Here is a 17500-nt window from a genome sequence, read left to right as displayed (position 1 = left end):
TTTCCCGAGTCCATTCCCTCGAGCTCTTCCCTCCATGATTTCAAATCTGTTTCTCAGTCACCTCGTGATCTCTCCCGTTTCCAACACTGAGCTTTAGGACATTCGTAGAGACCTCCTCGTCATGCTTCTCCTCCCATCGTGCTGTGGGGTTGTTCCACTGTTTTCCCTTTGCCCCATTTTGTCTGTTGACCCGCATTGCCCCAACTGTCATTGTGCTCTTCCATGAGCCTAGACACCACAATTTCAAAACCTCTTCTTTCGATCTTTGTTTGATTATTTCATGTATGTGAGGTGCAATGGACCCGCTGTTTGGAGATCTTCACGTCATTTCATCAACTACATCCGATGCATGAGATTTCACCTCCTCGCATGCTAAATTCCAGAACCTTCATCTGCCAGGCTGTTGGAAGTCGAATCACGTGACATCCACGACCTGACTAATTAATCACACACATGCACATTATCTTATGGGTTTTCATTTTCAAGGAACAAAAAAAAAAAAACAACTTTACGAACTGATTGGTTTTAACCGATACATGGAGGGCGCCCCTTTGAGATAAACCTTTTTTTGAGCATGACTTGGTTCCTCGGAACTTCCGAGCCTGATACCCAGTGAGGATCACATGGCGTGTGGTGCCACCGAAGTCTAGTCAGAAGACAAGGGTAGTACAACATGCACACAATATTTTTTGAATGCCCCTTCTTTTTTATCGTCTACATATTCTGCAAGCCATGGAATGTCCCTTCCTTTCTTTTGTCTGGCATTTTCTACAAGCTATGGAATACCCCTTCTTTTATATCGTTTGGCATTTTCTACAAGCTATGGAATACCCCTTCTTTTCTATCGTCTGGCATTTTCTACAAGCTATGGAATGTCCCTTCTTTTCTATTGTTTGGCATTTTCTACAAACCATGGAATGTCCCTTCTTTTCTATTGTTTGCCATTTTCTCCAAGCTACATAATGTCCATTATTTTGTATTGTTTGGCATTTTCTACAAGCCATGGAATGTCCATTTCTTTATATTGTTTGGCATTTTCTACAAGCCATGGAATGTCCCTTATTTTCTGTCGTGTGGCATTTTGTACAAGCTCTGAAATGTCCCTTCCTTTCCATTGTTTGGCATTTTTTGCAAGCCATGGAATGTCCCTTCTTTTCTATTGTTTTCCATTTTCTTCAAGCTATGTAATGTCCATTCTTTTGTATTGTTTGCCATTTTCTACAAGTCATGGAATGTCCATTCTTTTCTATTGTTTGCCATTTTCTACAAACTATGTAATGTCCCTTCCTTTCTATTGTTTTCCATTTTCTCCAAGCTATGTTATGTCCATTCTTTTGTATTGTTTGCCATTTTCTACAAGTCATGGAATGTCCATTCTTTTCTATTGTTTGCCATTTTCTACAAACTATGTAATGTCCCTTCCTTTCTATTGTTTTCCATTTTCTCCAAGCTATGTTATGTCCATTCTTTTCTATTGTTTGGCATTTTCTACAAGCCATGGAATGTCCCTTCTTTTCTATTGTTTGCCATCTTCTCCAAGCTACATAATGTCCATTCTTTTGTATTGTTTGGCATTTTCTACAAGCCGTGGAATGTCCATTCTTGTCTATTGTTTGCCATTTTCTCCAAGCTATGCAATGTCCATTCTTTTGTATTGTTTGGCATTTTCTACAAGCCATGGAATGTCCCTTCTTTTCTATAAGCCATGGAATGTCCCTTCTTTTCTATTGTTTGCCATTTTCTCCAACCTATATAATGTCCATTCTTTTGTATTGTTTGGCATTTTCTACAATCCGTGGAATATCCATTCTTTTCTATTGTTTGCCATTTTCTCCAAGCTATGTAATGTCCCTTCTTTTCTATTGTTTGCCTTTTTCTCCAAGCTACATAATGTCCATTCTTTTGTATTGTTTGCCATTTTCTACAAGCTGTGGAATGTCCATTCTTTTCTATTGTTTGCCATTTTCTCCAAGCTATGCAATGTCCATTCTTTTGTATTGTTTGGCATTTTCTACAAGCCATGGAATGTCCCTTCTTTTCTATTGTTTGCCATTTTCTCCAACCTATATAATGTCCATTATTTTGTATTGTTTGGCATTTTCTACAATCCGTGGAATATCCATTCTTTTCTATTGTTTGCCATTTTCTCCAAGCTATGTAATGTCCATTCTTTTGTATTGTTTGGCATTTTCTTCAAGCTCTGCAATGTCCCTTCCTTTCTATTTTTTGTCACATGGCCCATAACATACAAATGGCCTTTTCTATGCCCCTGGCATTTTCCCCAAGAATGGAACGGTTTCTCGGTATTGCACACGGTATTCCATGTTTCAGACAGTTTCCTTCTAGAATTAAAGCACCTGAAAAACTGATATCTCTTTTTTAAAAAGTCCACTTTTACGGTGTCCCTAATTTGTGCTTTGTCCCTAATTATGTGGCTGTGGGTAACTTGGAAGTCTCAACAAGTGTCCCTCTATTCATATTCAAAATTTCACGAACTTTCATCCAACATTTCATAAGTTACGAGCCATTGCGATTGACTTTTATAACTGGAGTCTAAATTTTTCGATGTTCAAGTTTTTGGGGTTCACCCTGATTAGCAAAATAGGGGCAATACCCCCGGACGCTCACCTGGTAAAATAATGATACTGAAGAGGAAGTCAACATAGGATGGAATCAGCAAAATGTTCCAATGAATCAATGTTATATCAAGTACCTATTTTGGGGGTAACCTCCATGCCTGGTGTTGGCTTAATGGTTAGAGTGGTGGGCTTGGGATCCTTGGGTCCTGAGTTCAAATCCTGCTCAGTTGTTGAATAAATACCAGGTGGGGTTAACTCAGCCTGTCATCCTTCTGAGGTTGGCAAAATGAGTGCCAGCATGCTGGTATACTGTGTCGGAGTGGCGACTCATCCAGGATTGTACCCAATAGCCAAGGAGACTGCTTAAGCAGCACCAACACTCTGCACAGAGTATGGTCCCAATCTTTTTTTTCTCTCCCTTCCCCCCTTTTCTCCCCCCGTAAACGCTCTTGGACCCAATTTTTTTTCAATAGCATGAACAAACTTTGCTTGATCACGATCGATGAAGGTTGTTGTCAAGTTTCATCAAAATTGTGTGTGTGGTTTCTGAGAACAGAGCAGATACATATGTCGGGGGGGGGGGGGGCACCACTCTGTACACCCCTAGACCCCAAAAAATTTTTATGTCGTGAACAAAGTTTGGCCAATCGCAGGTGATGCAGGTTGTGGTCACGTTTCATCGAAATGGTGTGTTTAGTTTCGGAGAGAAAAGCAAATGCCTATTTTGGGGAGCAACCCCCCCTCCCCAGTAATTTTCAGTCCCTGTGTTGCATTCAGAGAAACCGTTCCAGATAAAAGGAGGGGTGCTTCATGCTTCTCTTGGTAGCTGCAGGAGTCTCTGCTTCTATCAACACCGACATTGCATACTTGTACCGCACAAGAACAGAACTCAAGCTAATAGCTAATGAGGAAAAAAAATACTTTGTCACAGGTCGAATTTGTTTCGAAAGCCATTAATTAAACATTTTGGCTGATATATATTCCAAGTTACAGCTCGTTTCGATGTATAGCCTCTGAGATACGAGTGCCAACACATTTCGAACGGACTGACAGACACCAACGTGAATTTCGAGGGTTTTCGTGAAAACTCAATGCGGAAATGGACCTTTCTGAAATTTGGTACATATTACCTCAACGTACAAAGGATTTACTTCTGAAATTTGCAGCCGATTTCGTCCAGTCGAAGCCGAGAAACGAGTTTTCAATCCCAATGTTACAGTGGCATACAGAGAAACCGTCCCATGGAAAGGGAGCGGCGCTTTCCACCTCCCTCCATGCAGGTGTGGTTGTCGTCCATTGGGTGTTGATGCATCAATTCAACGATGATGTCTCCTTTAAACGGAAACTTTACGAATAGAACCATAACAAATGTTTGATGAGGAAGTAGATAAAAGCATTTAAAGGCAGTTATTTCTGACTTTGAGAAAGTTCTTCATCTGGTGATGCAGTAAAAGTGTCAAATCTATCATCGGTCTTCACCTGGTGGTTCAAACATTCCCACCTGTGCCATGTATGGACATTTTATTTAGCTCCAGGTCACAACCTCTGTAGTTAAACGACTTTTTCTACTCTGATACTGAGCCTCACCACATAGTCCTTACAACATGTGCTTATTGTACAGGCCAATCATGAAAAAGTGGAACTGTGCTTTTGGTGCGGTGAATCATGTATGACACATTCATGAAAGCCATAAATAAATTCTTGTTCATTTCGTTCAGTTTCACATTTAACGACATGCAGGGTCAACTTGATGGAGTAAAGTGATTTGTATTGGTTCATTAGGACGGCTGATTGGAATGATTCCTTATATCGGATGGGAATTTGAAAACAACTTCCAGGAACGAGATGATCATGATGGTACAAGACAGGTCCACCATTCATCGACACACACACACACACACACACACACACACACACACACACACACACACACACACACACACACACACACACACACACACACACACACACACACACACACACACACACACACACACACACACACACACACACACCTGTGGCCAGTTACATTACATTTTGACTGTGAGTTAACTTACATATGAAATTCTGACATGTGAAAAAACATCACCACCACTTATTCCTTTTCCCTTGATATTCATCATCGAATGATCGAGGCACATGTACAGTATTGTACAACATGTATTACATCTTGATCAGAGCAACAAATATTGATGATTGTCCATGTATGAAATAAGACAATCGATCAAACACTCACATCCGACTTCATTGGAGTTGTTACATTTGGAGGAAACAATAGTTAGCTATTTCTGTGCTGTTTTGAGGCCAGAAAGATACACTCACTGTTAATCTCACTTCTGATATGTGGTTCATGGATCAAAGCACAAAGCAATTAATACAGAAAAGTATCAAATATGGCTTTTGAGATGGATAGCACTATTAGATATCTCAACGCAGTGCAGTACAGGAGTAGACGAAGGAAGTGGTCTCTTTTTAAAGTTTGGCATGACCAAGTATGCCTGGGAACCTTCACTATTTTACAAACTATGTGCACATCAGTTTACTTTTTTTGTGTGCGCATGCAGCGTGCTACAAACACATTCGACCTTATTGGGGGTTTTAAAGGCAATCAGTATCAACATTAAGTTTATCTTTAGCCCTGTACTGAGGCCAAATATACTTTTAATCTTCCTTCTGGTGCATGGCTGTTGCATCAAAGCAGAAAGCCATTCTGAACACTTTACTGTGGTACACACAGAGTGAGGTCTGTGTCGTCCAGGACGATGAACACAGTATTAATGTTTATTACATGTGCATTTTAAAAACTATTTCTCTGCTGTTGGAAGTGTAGATCTGTGATTTATTTGAAACTAGCAAATAACACCTGTTGCTTCGCTGACTGAGATATTAAGGGGTGGTGGGGGGACGGTGGAGAAAGAGGATGAGGGGTTAGGGAGGGCAGGGAGAGAGCAGAGGGAGGGGCACAGGTGGGGTGGGAAATTGAGGAAGGGGGAGCTCGTAAAGGGGGCAAGAGCAAGGAAAGGGGGTGTGGGAAGAGTGACGCCTCAACAAATGTCGCAATACACTCCAGGAGGTGGGGGTGGAAGTGAGGAGGATGGGGGAGAGAGGAGGGAGCAGAGGGGGATGGTCCCTTTGTGCCGGCATTAGTATAGGGATTGACCAAAATTGGGTACCTTTAAACAGCATGTTCAAACGGGTCATACTAAATAATGCCAGGACACCACCCATAGATGTCCGTGGGGGGTGGAGGGGCTTTGGAAGGAGGTGAGCATGAGGGAAGGGGAAGGGAAGGAAGGGTGTTTTTTTTCAATTATCAAAAAAGCCATGCCAGCGTTTGTGCCTTTATTTAATTTCCACACAAAGGATAAGCTCCAGTATCACTTAACCTGATACCAATTGCAGAATTGATCCGAGTAGCAGTTTCGACTGCTAAAAAAAAAAAGCTTACATTTGTCCAATTCGCCCATTCTTTGACACCCCTTCCTCTCCTCGACTTCAAGAGAGAGTTGTATGATGGTGGATTCGGTTTGGGATGACAATAGTGCGAGGGGAGGGGAAGGCAAAACCTCATGATAGACACCGTTTTACAGGTGAGCTGTTTGAGTGCAGTGTTGATCCACTGGTTTTGGTGTTGTCTGCTGACAGAACTCACTCTGCTAGATGCAAAAATGCACAGACCCTGTGGATCTCCAACTCGGCTTGCCGCCGCATGCAACTGTCCATGTGTAAAGACACTGGCATATGAAGTCTGCAACATTTCCGACTCTGGCCCTGGCTCTTGTTGATGGTCATTGTGAAGGCTGGTCTGATGGGGGAATTGGCGACGGTGCAATTTGAAGGGCAGATATGTATCTGATGGTGACAGCAAGATGCGAGGAATCAGCAGTGACCCTGCATGTTCTCCAACCAATATGTATGCTTGGAGAAGTGTCTGTGACAGTAGTCAAGATGTACCTGATGCCATTGCAATGTCTGTTGTGTGGATTTAGGTTCCACAGGGGCATAATTAGTGCATGCATTTTCAATGTCATCTGTGTATCAGTATCAGTGTGGTGGCAGCCAAGACAGATTTTTGCTGTTGAAATCTGTTGGATAGAGGGTCACCTGGTTGAGCAGCAGCTGCTGATCATACATGGACAGTTTGGGTTGACAACACCACATGGTCCATGCACCAATAATTTCTTCACATTGTCCATCCGGTCATGGGTTTGTGGGATGAGGTAGCTCAGCACTGAATAACCTGTCCACATCCTGCCACATGTGTTGTTCACCATGAAGAGTGAACAGGAAGTGGCAATGAGGCAGGCCCCAATTCTGGAACTCAATGGTGTAGACCAGGGGTTCCCAAACCCAGGGTCGTGACCCAAACTTGAAACCCCCCCCCTCAAATCTCAGTTTTTGAGGGGGGGGTTTCATGTCAAAAGCATTTTCTCTGACAATTTTTATCATAGGTACACTAGGTACCAGTATCATTTGGGTTGCGAGGCAAATGTGATTTCAAATTTTGGGTCATGGACAAAAATGTTTGGGAACCACTGGTGTAGACATAGGCATTCAACTCACCAAGTACACCAACCTTGATGTCAGATAACAGCTGTTGTTGCTTCATCTTGAACACTCTGGCTGTGATGTCAGGACAATCTGCGGCTGTTTGGTGTGGCCCAGGTTCGCTCACAATTTCCTCCCATTGGACATCGTAGGTGAAGGTGATGAACAAAGTTGGCTTGTCAAACTTTCACACAATGGCCATGGCATCATGGTAGTGCTTAGCCATAAATCGTGGACCACCAGTGAAAATTGCAGGAAAAACCACTGTGCGACTGTCTTAACTGCCTCAATCTTGATTTAGCAGGAGGATGGAAACGTCACTGCTGGTGGGCAGGTTAAAACATCGGGCATGCTCTCCATCAGGCTGTTTATCTGCATGAATGGTGATGCCAATCTTTTGAGACTGTGATTTTGTTGATCAGCTCTTGAATGATCAGAAATGACCAGAGATAGGCATTTGGCACATTATGTCAGATCAGATGGAGTGTCCTAAAAATGTCCTTTCCTGTTTTGCATCACATCAGCTGCCGGGGGAGGGGGGCGTAACTTCAGTCGACGCTGAAGTTGTTCTTCCACATCATAGAAATATGTCTGAAGGTTCATTAGATTTGTGTCTTGAGGGTTGCATGATGGGGCAATCATATGATATTCCATGGCACCGATTCTCAAGTAAGCCACTTCTCCTCGGATGGTTGTGCTGTGATTTTATTGTGGACATCGACATGATTGAATTCCATCTTCGTAACTTCGTGCAGAAGTGCTTGCTGGTTGCATTGTTCTCCATCAACAGATGATGTAGTTCATGAGGTGGATCTGGGAATTGGTTGGATTTAAATTTTGCCAGAGACGTCATAATCTAAACTTTGGTGTGTTTAAAGTTCCACCAATGTGTTCCCCCTATCCACATTAGAGCATGACAGTGTGCACAGTGTGTCTGCATCCGACCACAGGTGTGCAGTGCTGTAACGGTCAAAGTGAGCAAGTTGATCAATAGCATATTTTTGTGCGATCCGATGTCGGTTCACTCGTCGAGTCTGCTATTCCTGCAAGTGCCTGATAGTATTGAGGGCAGCATGGCAATGATGATCCCTGGTACTAAGTATCACAGGGACTTCTGGGGGCTAAATTGAACCACTGACATGGTAAGTCTTCTGTGACCTACTCAAAATGTTGGCACAGGCTTGTCATCGATGATTGTCGCATTTCGCTGGACATTGCTGAGGACTCATATTGGTATGGGCTTGTCGCTTCTGAGTTTCATCTTTGTCATGTTCAGCTTGACATTGATTCAAGACACATGTTGGCCATTAAAGGTTATAATTCTAAAAGGATATAAATGGTAAATTCTAAAGTTTTAAAGGGTGATTAAAAATGGTTCCAAAGGGTGATTAAAAAGGGTTCTAAGAGGTTCTAAAGGGTAATTCTGAATTATAATTTTAAATTGTAATTCTAATTCTTCTGGGCAAGGAATCCACAGAAGTGGGGGCTCGCTTCCCCTTACATGAACATGGTTTTCCCATGTTCATGAACATGGTTTTGTGGGAGTAGGTTTTGGAAGCTGTGCGTACTTAAAAAAAAGAAGAAAAAGTTTTCAACACATTTATTCGCTCGAGTTAAGAAAGATGGCGATGTTTGCCTGATTTTGGTGGGCAACACGTTTTGCAGACTGGTGACCAAAGCCGGCGTTTAATCCTTTTTCCGACGAACTTGCGGTCATGTCCAGTTGGGCTATTTGACCAAAGGTGGGTGTGAAGTGACTGCTCATGCTGCCACACTATTTTCCAAATCCACCTCCAAACGGTGTTTTCCTTAAGATCGACATGCATAATGTGTTTAACGACTTGAAGCGTAATATTTTAAAAATTATTTTATATAAATTTTTGTCTGAGGCACGAAGGTACACCTCCAGCAATTATCGGCTCATCTGGCAGGCGTATGCCAGGCCTTCAGTCCTATTCTACGGTAATGAGGCCACTTATTCAGCAACAAGGATCCAACAGGGTGACCCCTTTGGGCTTGGCCTTTTCTCCCTGGGCATTAACCCCAGAGTTAGAGGAGTTCGGTCGGAGCTTAACATGTGGTACCTTGACGACGCATCGTTTAATGACGAGCCCACAAAACTGCTGACTGACCTCCAGAATATCATGGCTCAACTGATTGATATTGGACTTGAGATTAATGGTGGCAAGTGAGCTTGCATAACAACGCATCGCCGGACGACTGTCAACTTACTCAGGCGATAGTCAAGGCAGTCCTCCCAGATATCAAGATGGTCCCGACCAATGACTGCAGCCTTCTTGGCACTCCGATCTCTTTGAGGCCATCACCCAAAGCCATTACCAAGGAGCATGATGATTTGATTCGGATGACAGGCTGGCTGGAGGTAATCGATGCTCGTGAAACATTTGTTTTGCTCAAAAATTCCTTCGCCATACCCAAGCTCCTGTATATCTCGCGTGCGTCTCCCTCCTACTTCGATGGTGTGCACCTAGGAGCTTTTGACCACACCATCCGTGAAACTATTCGCAAAATTTCCAATGTCGCTTTCGATGACATTGCTTGGATGCAAGCCATGCTTCCAGTTAAACAGGGTGGTCTGGGTTTCAGGAAGACAACTGACCATTGCCCTCCCTGGCTTTATTTTTAATCGTTGGCTATCTACCCCTTGGTTGATGCTGTTCTGTCCCACATAAGCAGTTTGGTGCAAATGGAGGAGTTGACAGCGGCTGTGTCGACATGGAACTTGGTTTATGCCGGTACCAGCGAACATGAAGGTCTGTCCCGACTCAGCCAAAAAGCTTGGGATGTCGAGGCGGCAAGAGTGTCATTTGCCAGTCTGATGAACGGGGCTGATCAGGTCGTCAGAGCCCATCTTTTGACTGCAGTGACCAAGGAGAGTGGGTCGTGGCTCCACACAGTCCTTGTTCTCTACCTCGGAACCCAGCTTGACTCAGTTCCTGAGGGTTGTGGTTGCCTTGCGAGTTGGAGCAATGGTCGGTGAGCATCATAAGTGTCGATGCGGTAGAATGATGGATATGCTCGGCCATCGTGGTTTGTCAAGCCGTTTTGGTGCCGGCCAATCACAAAGATGTGCCGCTTTGAACAACGTGGTCAGGCGTGCCCTTCATGGGGCAGGGGTACCATCTGTCTTGGAACCCCTTGGTTTAGACCATGACAAGAGTGTGTGCCCTGATGGCTTGAGTATTGTCCCCTACAAGAACGGGAGAAATCCAATTTGGGGCTACACAGTGTCGACACGTTTGCCGAATCTCATGTCAACAATAATGCAATTATGGCTGGAGCAGCAGCCACCTACACAGAAAACATGAAGTTCCAGAAATACGCTGGCCTTAGTCAGTCCTACATCCATCCATCCATTGGGACCATACTCTGTGCAGAGCATTGGTTCTGCCTAAAGGCCCAGTCACACCTTGACGTTTTATCCAGCTTATGCCGATTTTTGGAAAATTTGTCTAAAACGCTGGTACACATTGAATACGTTATGGGTAAGTTTTGATAACATTGAGAGCACGCTGAAAAACACTGCCATACGTCGTTGTACGCTGGCTTTAAACGTTGTACTTTTCGGTTGTCCTCATTTTCCATGCTTGAAATTTTAAGACTTATGCCAGCATATGACTCACACGTTCCGCATAACGCTGGCCATAAGTTGTAGGCACGTCACGCGATCGTTGACACACGTCGACACACGTTACTTGTAAGTTACTCATAAGTCGAAACACGTTGAGGTAATGTTTAGCGTACCCGAAACTTATTTCTAACCTATGAGTAACGTGTTGTACTCACGTTATGCGATCGTTGACACACAGACACACGTTACTTGTAAGGTGCTCATAAGTCGAAACACATCAAGGTAATGGTTGGCGTCAGTGTTCCAGACTTACTGGTTTTATTTTATTTTATTTTTTTTTCTTCCTTCCTTCGGTATGATGGTGATTTTGACACTTCGATTTCTAGTGCGGTTATAATATAATTAATAGGCTGCCGCTTAACGATTTAAATCATAACCGCACTGTACACTGAACACCGTCATACCGAAGAAAAAAAAAACCAGGAGTCTGGAACACTGACGCTAACCATTACCTTGACGTGTTTCGACTTATGAGTACCTTGCAAGTAACGTGTGTCGATGTGTGTCAACGATCGCATATCGTGCGTACAACTTATTCCCGTCGCATGCGGAGCGTGTCATATGGCAAGTACGTCGTAAAATTATCAACATGTTTAAAATTACAAGACGTACTCCATTTAATACGACGTATGATAGCGTACTTTAGCGTTCTATTCACGCATACCAAACTTACCCATTCCGTATTCGACGTGCGCCAGCGTTTTAGACGCATTTTTCAGAGGTCGGCATACGCTGGCAAGATCGCCAAGGTGTGACTGCGATGTTGACACTTCCATTTCTGCGGCGGTTATGATTTGAATCGTTGTGCGGCAGCCTTTCCATAACCTGCGCCACGTCATCGTCGGCGATGCGTGCAACGCGCTATGCATAAGTTAGACTATCGTTGGGCATCGGTTGTGAAGGCCGACAACAGGTTCAGCATTCGTTGGTATAAGTTATCTATAACACAACGAAACGTTCTGTGTCCGTTTCTAATACGTTATGCATAAGACCAAGTCGTCATGAATACGTCCGAATCTTTAAAAAAAAAACATCAAAAGTTCAACGTAAGCCAGCGTTTTACATACATTTTAATACGTTGCCATTGCTGGATAAAACGTCAAGGTGTGACTGGGCCTTAAGCAGTCTCCTTGGCTATTGGGTACAATCCTGGACGGGTCGCCACTCCAACACAGAATACCAGCATGCTGGCACTCATTTTGCCGACCTCGGAAGGATGACAGGCAGAGTCAACCCCACTTGATATTAATTCAACAGCTGAGTGGGATTTGAACTGAGGATCATAGGATCCCAAGCCCACCACCCTTACGATTAAGCCAACAACAGGCACACGTGTGGCCAATAATACACAAATGTGAAACCACGCCATCGTAATCCACCATAAATGCTCTCAAATTGACACAATGGTTTCAAATGAGTGCTCTTACATGAAGCATAAAAGCAACATAACTACATCAGTAGATGTCAGGATACAAACAATTAGACTTGCAGGCCAATTAACCACTATGAAGAAGAGTACGTGGGGGTGACACCAAAGAGCAGCCATTACGGAGTCCTGCGGGTGATATGGCAGCTCTCACACTGATGTCTTATCAGGAAAGTGCCCCCCCCCCCTCTAAAAATAGTGAAGATCATCTAGTTTCTCATTTTGTGCCGGATTTATTATTGTACTGGTGGAGTATGCTTACACATTGTAAGCAATAATGAACCGTGCTTCACCATTGTCTCGGGTCGCTCACCTGCATTTGTTTTTTTTTTCATTTATTTATTTTCATTTCTTTATATTTTCATTTCCGGACACTTTCTGACGGTTCTGTGATTTGTTTTTCTTTTTTCCCCGTGTTTGGGCTTTGATGTCCGTCGGCTCGCAAAATTTCAGCTTTCTACTTCATCCGGAAGGTTCTGAACATTAATGTGAGTCGGTGAGTGGTTTGAATGAGCTTCAGACGGTATATTAGATAGCACCTTGCAATGATCATTACTGCTGGCTCTGACGTTTCAATTAACCTTGACGTCACAAATACGTTCGCTATGTCGATGTGACGCAGTTCAATGTAGAACATCCGCTTTTCGACACGTTCTTTTATGCGGGGGCAAATGGGGTTGGTGGTGGGATTTAATTTGTGGAGTATAGTTCCTCTCTTACACTATTTATTCCCATTGCTGATTGGGCCATGGAAGCCAAATGTTCAATACGAATGCTTGTACTGTATCTTCTTCTTTCAGCTGCTCCCGTTAGGGGTCGCCACAGCGGATCATCCGTTATGATCTGCATACTGATTTGGCATAGGTTTTACGCCGGATTCCCTTCCTGACGCAACCCTGGTCGCTTCTTACGACACAGGGATAAGGATTGGGTTTCGCCATGATTCCGGGCTGCCCTACACCCTCTCATAGCGCGGCCCAGTGCAGAGCTCCCGTCCTCAAGCGATCCTCCAACCCAAGCCTACGAGTAGCCGGATTACAGGCGCACGCCACTACGCCCGATGAATGCTTGAACTGCATATAATTTAATTATACAACGTCCTTTCATCAATTCAAATTCAACATTTCATTGAGTAATGGGTATTAAGGGGCCTTTTTGTGTGTTGTCCAGAATTTATATATTCAGCAAAATTAAATTAAGTTCTATATTCTATATTCAGCCACCACCAACGGCCAGACCATCGCTGCCCAGCAGGCAAGGCTCATGTGTGACGTCTGGGAGTGTGCACGCATTGTATAGAGTCTTCCCATTTGGGAGAGGGGGCATCACGTGACTACAATAAGCAGGTGGTGAGACTTGACATAGTTTCAATCATCGCCTTCAAAACGATTAAACAATCAAACCCAGAATCATGTCTTCCAGGTGTTTAGTTGATCATAAGTTGCAAACCTGCCACATGTTGTAACGGGCCATCTGTGTCCCATTTACATGAGCCTCTTCAGATGTTCCCCATTGATGACAATTGGCAATAAATGACAATTGTTTAAGGAGTCTGCTGTCTGGCATTCTAATAACTCGACCCATCAGTCTCAACTGAGCTTCCATGACCGTTCTTCGATTCCATTCCTGTTGGCTTTCTTTCGCTGACTTCCGAAACGGTTTCGATGAAAAAAAAAAATCTTCCATCGATTCTCGTCGCCAGGTCACCGATGACTGCGATGACTTCAGGGTTGTCGACATTTTCTGTTCAATATATTTTGTTAAATTAAAAATTCTTCAGGTATTCTGCAATATTGAACTTCTTTGCCATTTTATAATTCTTCTACCTGGGGGATGGAATTATTTATTTTAGCTTGAGAAGTTTTGGGTCCAATCCTCTGATCCACCCTGCCTCGAAGTTATCGAAGACCGTGCGTACTTCCACGATGTTTTTTTGTTTGTTTGGTGGATGGAAGAAGGTGTTTGGGATTGCACGTACAATTGGTCTTTGATTTCATCACCATTCGTCATAGTTTGTGCGTATGCGCTAATTGTGGTGTCGCGCAATGCTTCACCTGTAAAAGCAGTGCTGATTGCCCTCTACCGCAAGTCTGTTGCTAATAACTGCAGGTAATGTTGAAGGGGTCGACGCGAGGTTTGTTCGCATGACAAATCCACCCGTTAAGTGACACCTTTCTTATTCTGTCTTTCCTTTCCAAAAGATGATGTTGCCCCTTCCCTAATTCATTTATCTGATCTTCTTTCAATGGAGGGCTGCTACATATAGGTTTAGGTAATAACATCAAGTGGTTTGGTAATTAAGGATGTTCATTGTTCTGGTCGTGTGTGTAAAATAAATAAATATATATTTGCTCAACTGCATGAAAGGATCAATCGCCAGTTGTGGCGAGCAGGTCAGGTTTAACGTGGCAGACGTTTTGGGCATTATTTCTAGCCCCCATTCGCCATGTGGGATGAGCGTTATAGTTGTAGATCGGGCTGCTCAGTCGCTATTGAATAAAGTCATTGCTACGTCCAAAACCGAGCGACCGAAGTTCCAGACTACCTGTACTTACATTTCTCCATGCTTACATCTCCCACGTCCATCACCACAGGGCTGTGTAATTGAAGTTCCTAAGCTGTGTTGGCTTAAAGGTGAAGGTGGCTGGCCTAAGATCTTAGGGTTTTGAGTTTGAACCCCTGTTTTTTTTTCATTGAATCAACACCAGGTGGGGTTGACTGAGCATGTCATCCTTCTGAGGTCGGCGAAATGAGTGCCAGCATGCTGGTATACTGTGTTGGAGTGGCGACCCGTCCAGGATTGTACCCACTAGCCAAGGAGACTGCTTAGGCAGCACCAATGCTCTGCACAGAGTATGGTCCCAATCTCCTCCTCCTCCTGTGAGCTCCATCCACCTTGTTCCAATGGCATGAAGGATTAAAGCAGTCAGGGTAGATTTCATTGCAGCAGGTTGTCATTGAAATTGTTCTTCTGTACTATATAACTGTTGTGCCTTTTGCAAACATTGGGTTTCTATTGAGGTCCTCACTTTGGCTTAGGTGTGCCCAACTGCAAGGCAGCAGTTTTTCTGTGATGGCATGTAGCCAATGGGGGATTTAAATCGCAATTTACCTTCTCCTATAGAGGGCTGGTAGGATGGCCTAGAGGTACACATACTCGCCTCTAAGTTATCTAGCCTGGGTTTGAATCCCGACCCAGCTTTAAACTGTCATCCCAGAGTTTCACAGGTAGGGTGATTCATAAACACGCTTGGCATCCACATTAAACTGGGCCTCCCCTCTACCAGAATTAGTTGGTGGACGTTGTAGAACCCATGGTGTCCTTCTCGAAGAGTCGGCTGCTATCGCAGGCACCCTGAACAAATGACAAATTCCTGCCCTGACTTCCTGTGTCAGTGGTGACCCATCCAGGATTGTAACCCCAGCCATAGAAACTGCTTTGGCAGCCCTGATGTTCTGCATCGAGCATAATGCATGATCTGATCTCCTATAGTAGGTAAACTTCCTAGCAAGGTCAAAGAGCCCCACCTGCCATGATAAATCTTGTTTTGAGGTACCAGGTACTCACCCATCACCCTCATAATTTTGTTAAAATAACACCCTCAGCTACATGAAGGCAAGTGCTGTGTTTGATTGGGATAAGCTTTGTTTTATGCTGTACACATAAAGGATGTAATGGGAATTATTTGCTCATCCAACAGCCCCCTCTGACTGATCTCAAGATATAATCAAGCAGTGAATATCAACTTTGATCAATGACAATGGAAAACGAAACAGGACTTGAAAGTCAATGAAGTAATGGCATATCTCTCTGTCTCTCTCTCTCTCTGTCTAGATCCGACCGTCGTTCCACTCGTCATTTCTGCAGCAATTCTGATCTTCGTCTTCCTGCTGGCACTTGTCTTGCCGATTGTCCTCTACTACAGTCGCCGCCGAGCCTGCCATCACCCTGAGAAACCGATGGCTCTCTCCCCCACGAGTCCCACAGAGAAGCCGGACGGAGCGGTCACACGACTCGTGGTGCCCACGAAAACCCTCAGTCGATCTATCACTCGTGAATGCCAGGCTTTGCAACCCGAAAACGTGGGACTTGGTGGAAGTAATGTGGTGGTTCGTGCGGTGTAATGGAAACCGACAGGATGGCCTGCATAAGGTGCTTGAAGTCGTTTTATTTAACAGCTCAAACTTTGTTTCTTGATATTTCCTGAGTGCAGGGTCAGATCTATAGGGGGTTACTTGTGGGTTGCAACCCCTACCCCTCTCCCCCTCCATCCCCTTGTTAGATGAGTGAATCTAACTGCCATAATTGTATTTGGTGAACAGTTCTCGCAGGTCAAATGTTATAAAGGTGTTAAAATATTTTAACAAGTCAAAGATTTGCGCATATGTAATCTTTCTTACTGATATTTCTCATCGTTTTATGCATATGTGTAAATTTATTTGGGTCATCTATTTATTACGTACTCAAAATGAGAGAGTTTTACACCCCCCCCCCCCTCTACGTTCAATGCATATCTTTGCCCTTTAACCCCCTCCCCTTACTCTGACCTCATCCAATTTTTTCCCCTCCTTCTCTCCCCACACTTTGCACACTCCCTACCCTCCCTTCTCTTTTATTGCTTTTCTCATTTAAATTTTGTCAGTTATCTTTGTAAGTGTGCAGAATATCAGCCTTGCACCTTTGCCACAACCCTTGAGCAAAGTCGCTTTGGGAACCCCCTCTTATCCATGCCCCCCAGCACTTCCCCACCCCCATCAATCCTCGCATGCTCGATGCCCCCTGCAGAATGTCTTATTCCTTTAACAAGTGCATGTTTCCAATGACAAACGATAAAGTTTTCAAACTTTTACTCTTCGTCTTGTGAGTTCAAAGCAACTTCATCCACAGATGTACACGCAGAACAACCTACTATTATTCATATTTATTTTGTTACAAATTCACTTATCGCATAACAAGTCAATATCTCAATGGCACATTAACTTGAAAAATCCACTGGCTGCCTTGACTGCCACATAGAAGGCTCTTTGTGGTTTTCTGGGTCCTTCCAGTTCCCACGGTTGGACGCTTCCTGCTTCTGTAGGTGGACAATTCGCTCTCCAACGTCTGCATTATCTGCAGCAGCATCATTTTGTCGTTGGGTGTTTCGTCATTCACATGGGTGCTCAAAGATAACTGTGCGGCCTGGTGTTGTCAGGGACGGTGCCAAGGCCGCGAGAAAAGAGTTTAATCAGGGGCCATCCATGATCTCGCAAGGCCGTTAAAAGCGTCCATTGAACGTCTTTCTCTGCTGGCAC

The 17500-nt window shown here is 43.9% G+C and overlaps 1 protein-coding gene across 3 annotated transcripts in view; it reads left to right on the top strand.

The window, feature by feature from the left end:
* Positions 1-17055, top strand: part of LOC147011834 (uncharacterized) — a 30973-nt gene extending 13918 nt beyond the window's left edge. For all 3 annotated transcript variants that reach the window (XR_015051721.1, XR_015051720.1, XM_085857200.1), the window contains one exon: positions 16041-17055. Coding sequence is in view for 1 of the 3 variants with exons in the window: in XM_085857200.1 (XP_085713326.1) it covers positions 16041-16330 (290 nt within the window). In the remaining 2 variants the exon portion in view is untranslated. The remainder of the gene's footprint in view (positions 1-16040) is intronic.
* Positions 17056-17500: the final 445 nt, after the last annotated feature.

The sequence above is a fragment of the Eptatretus burgeri genome, chromosome 15 (assembly GCF_056783735.1).
Source record: "Eptatretus burgeri isolate ZD-2024b chromosome 15, Ebu_testis_v1, whole genome shotgun sequence".
Taxonomy (NCBI): domain Eukaryota; kingdom Metazoa; phylum Chordata; class Myxini; order Myxiniformes; family Myxinidae; genus Eptatretus; species Eptatretus burgeri.
The sequence above is the reverse complement of the archived record's forward strand: the minus strand, read 5'-3'. Positions and strand labels throughout refer to the sequence as shown.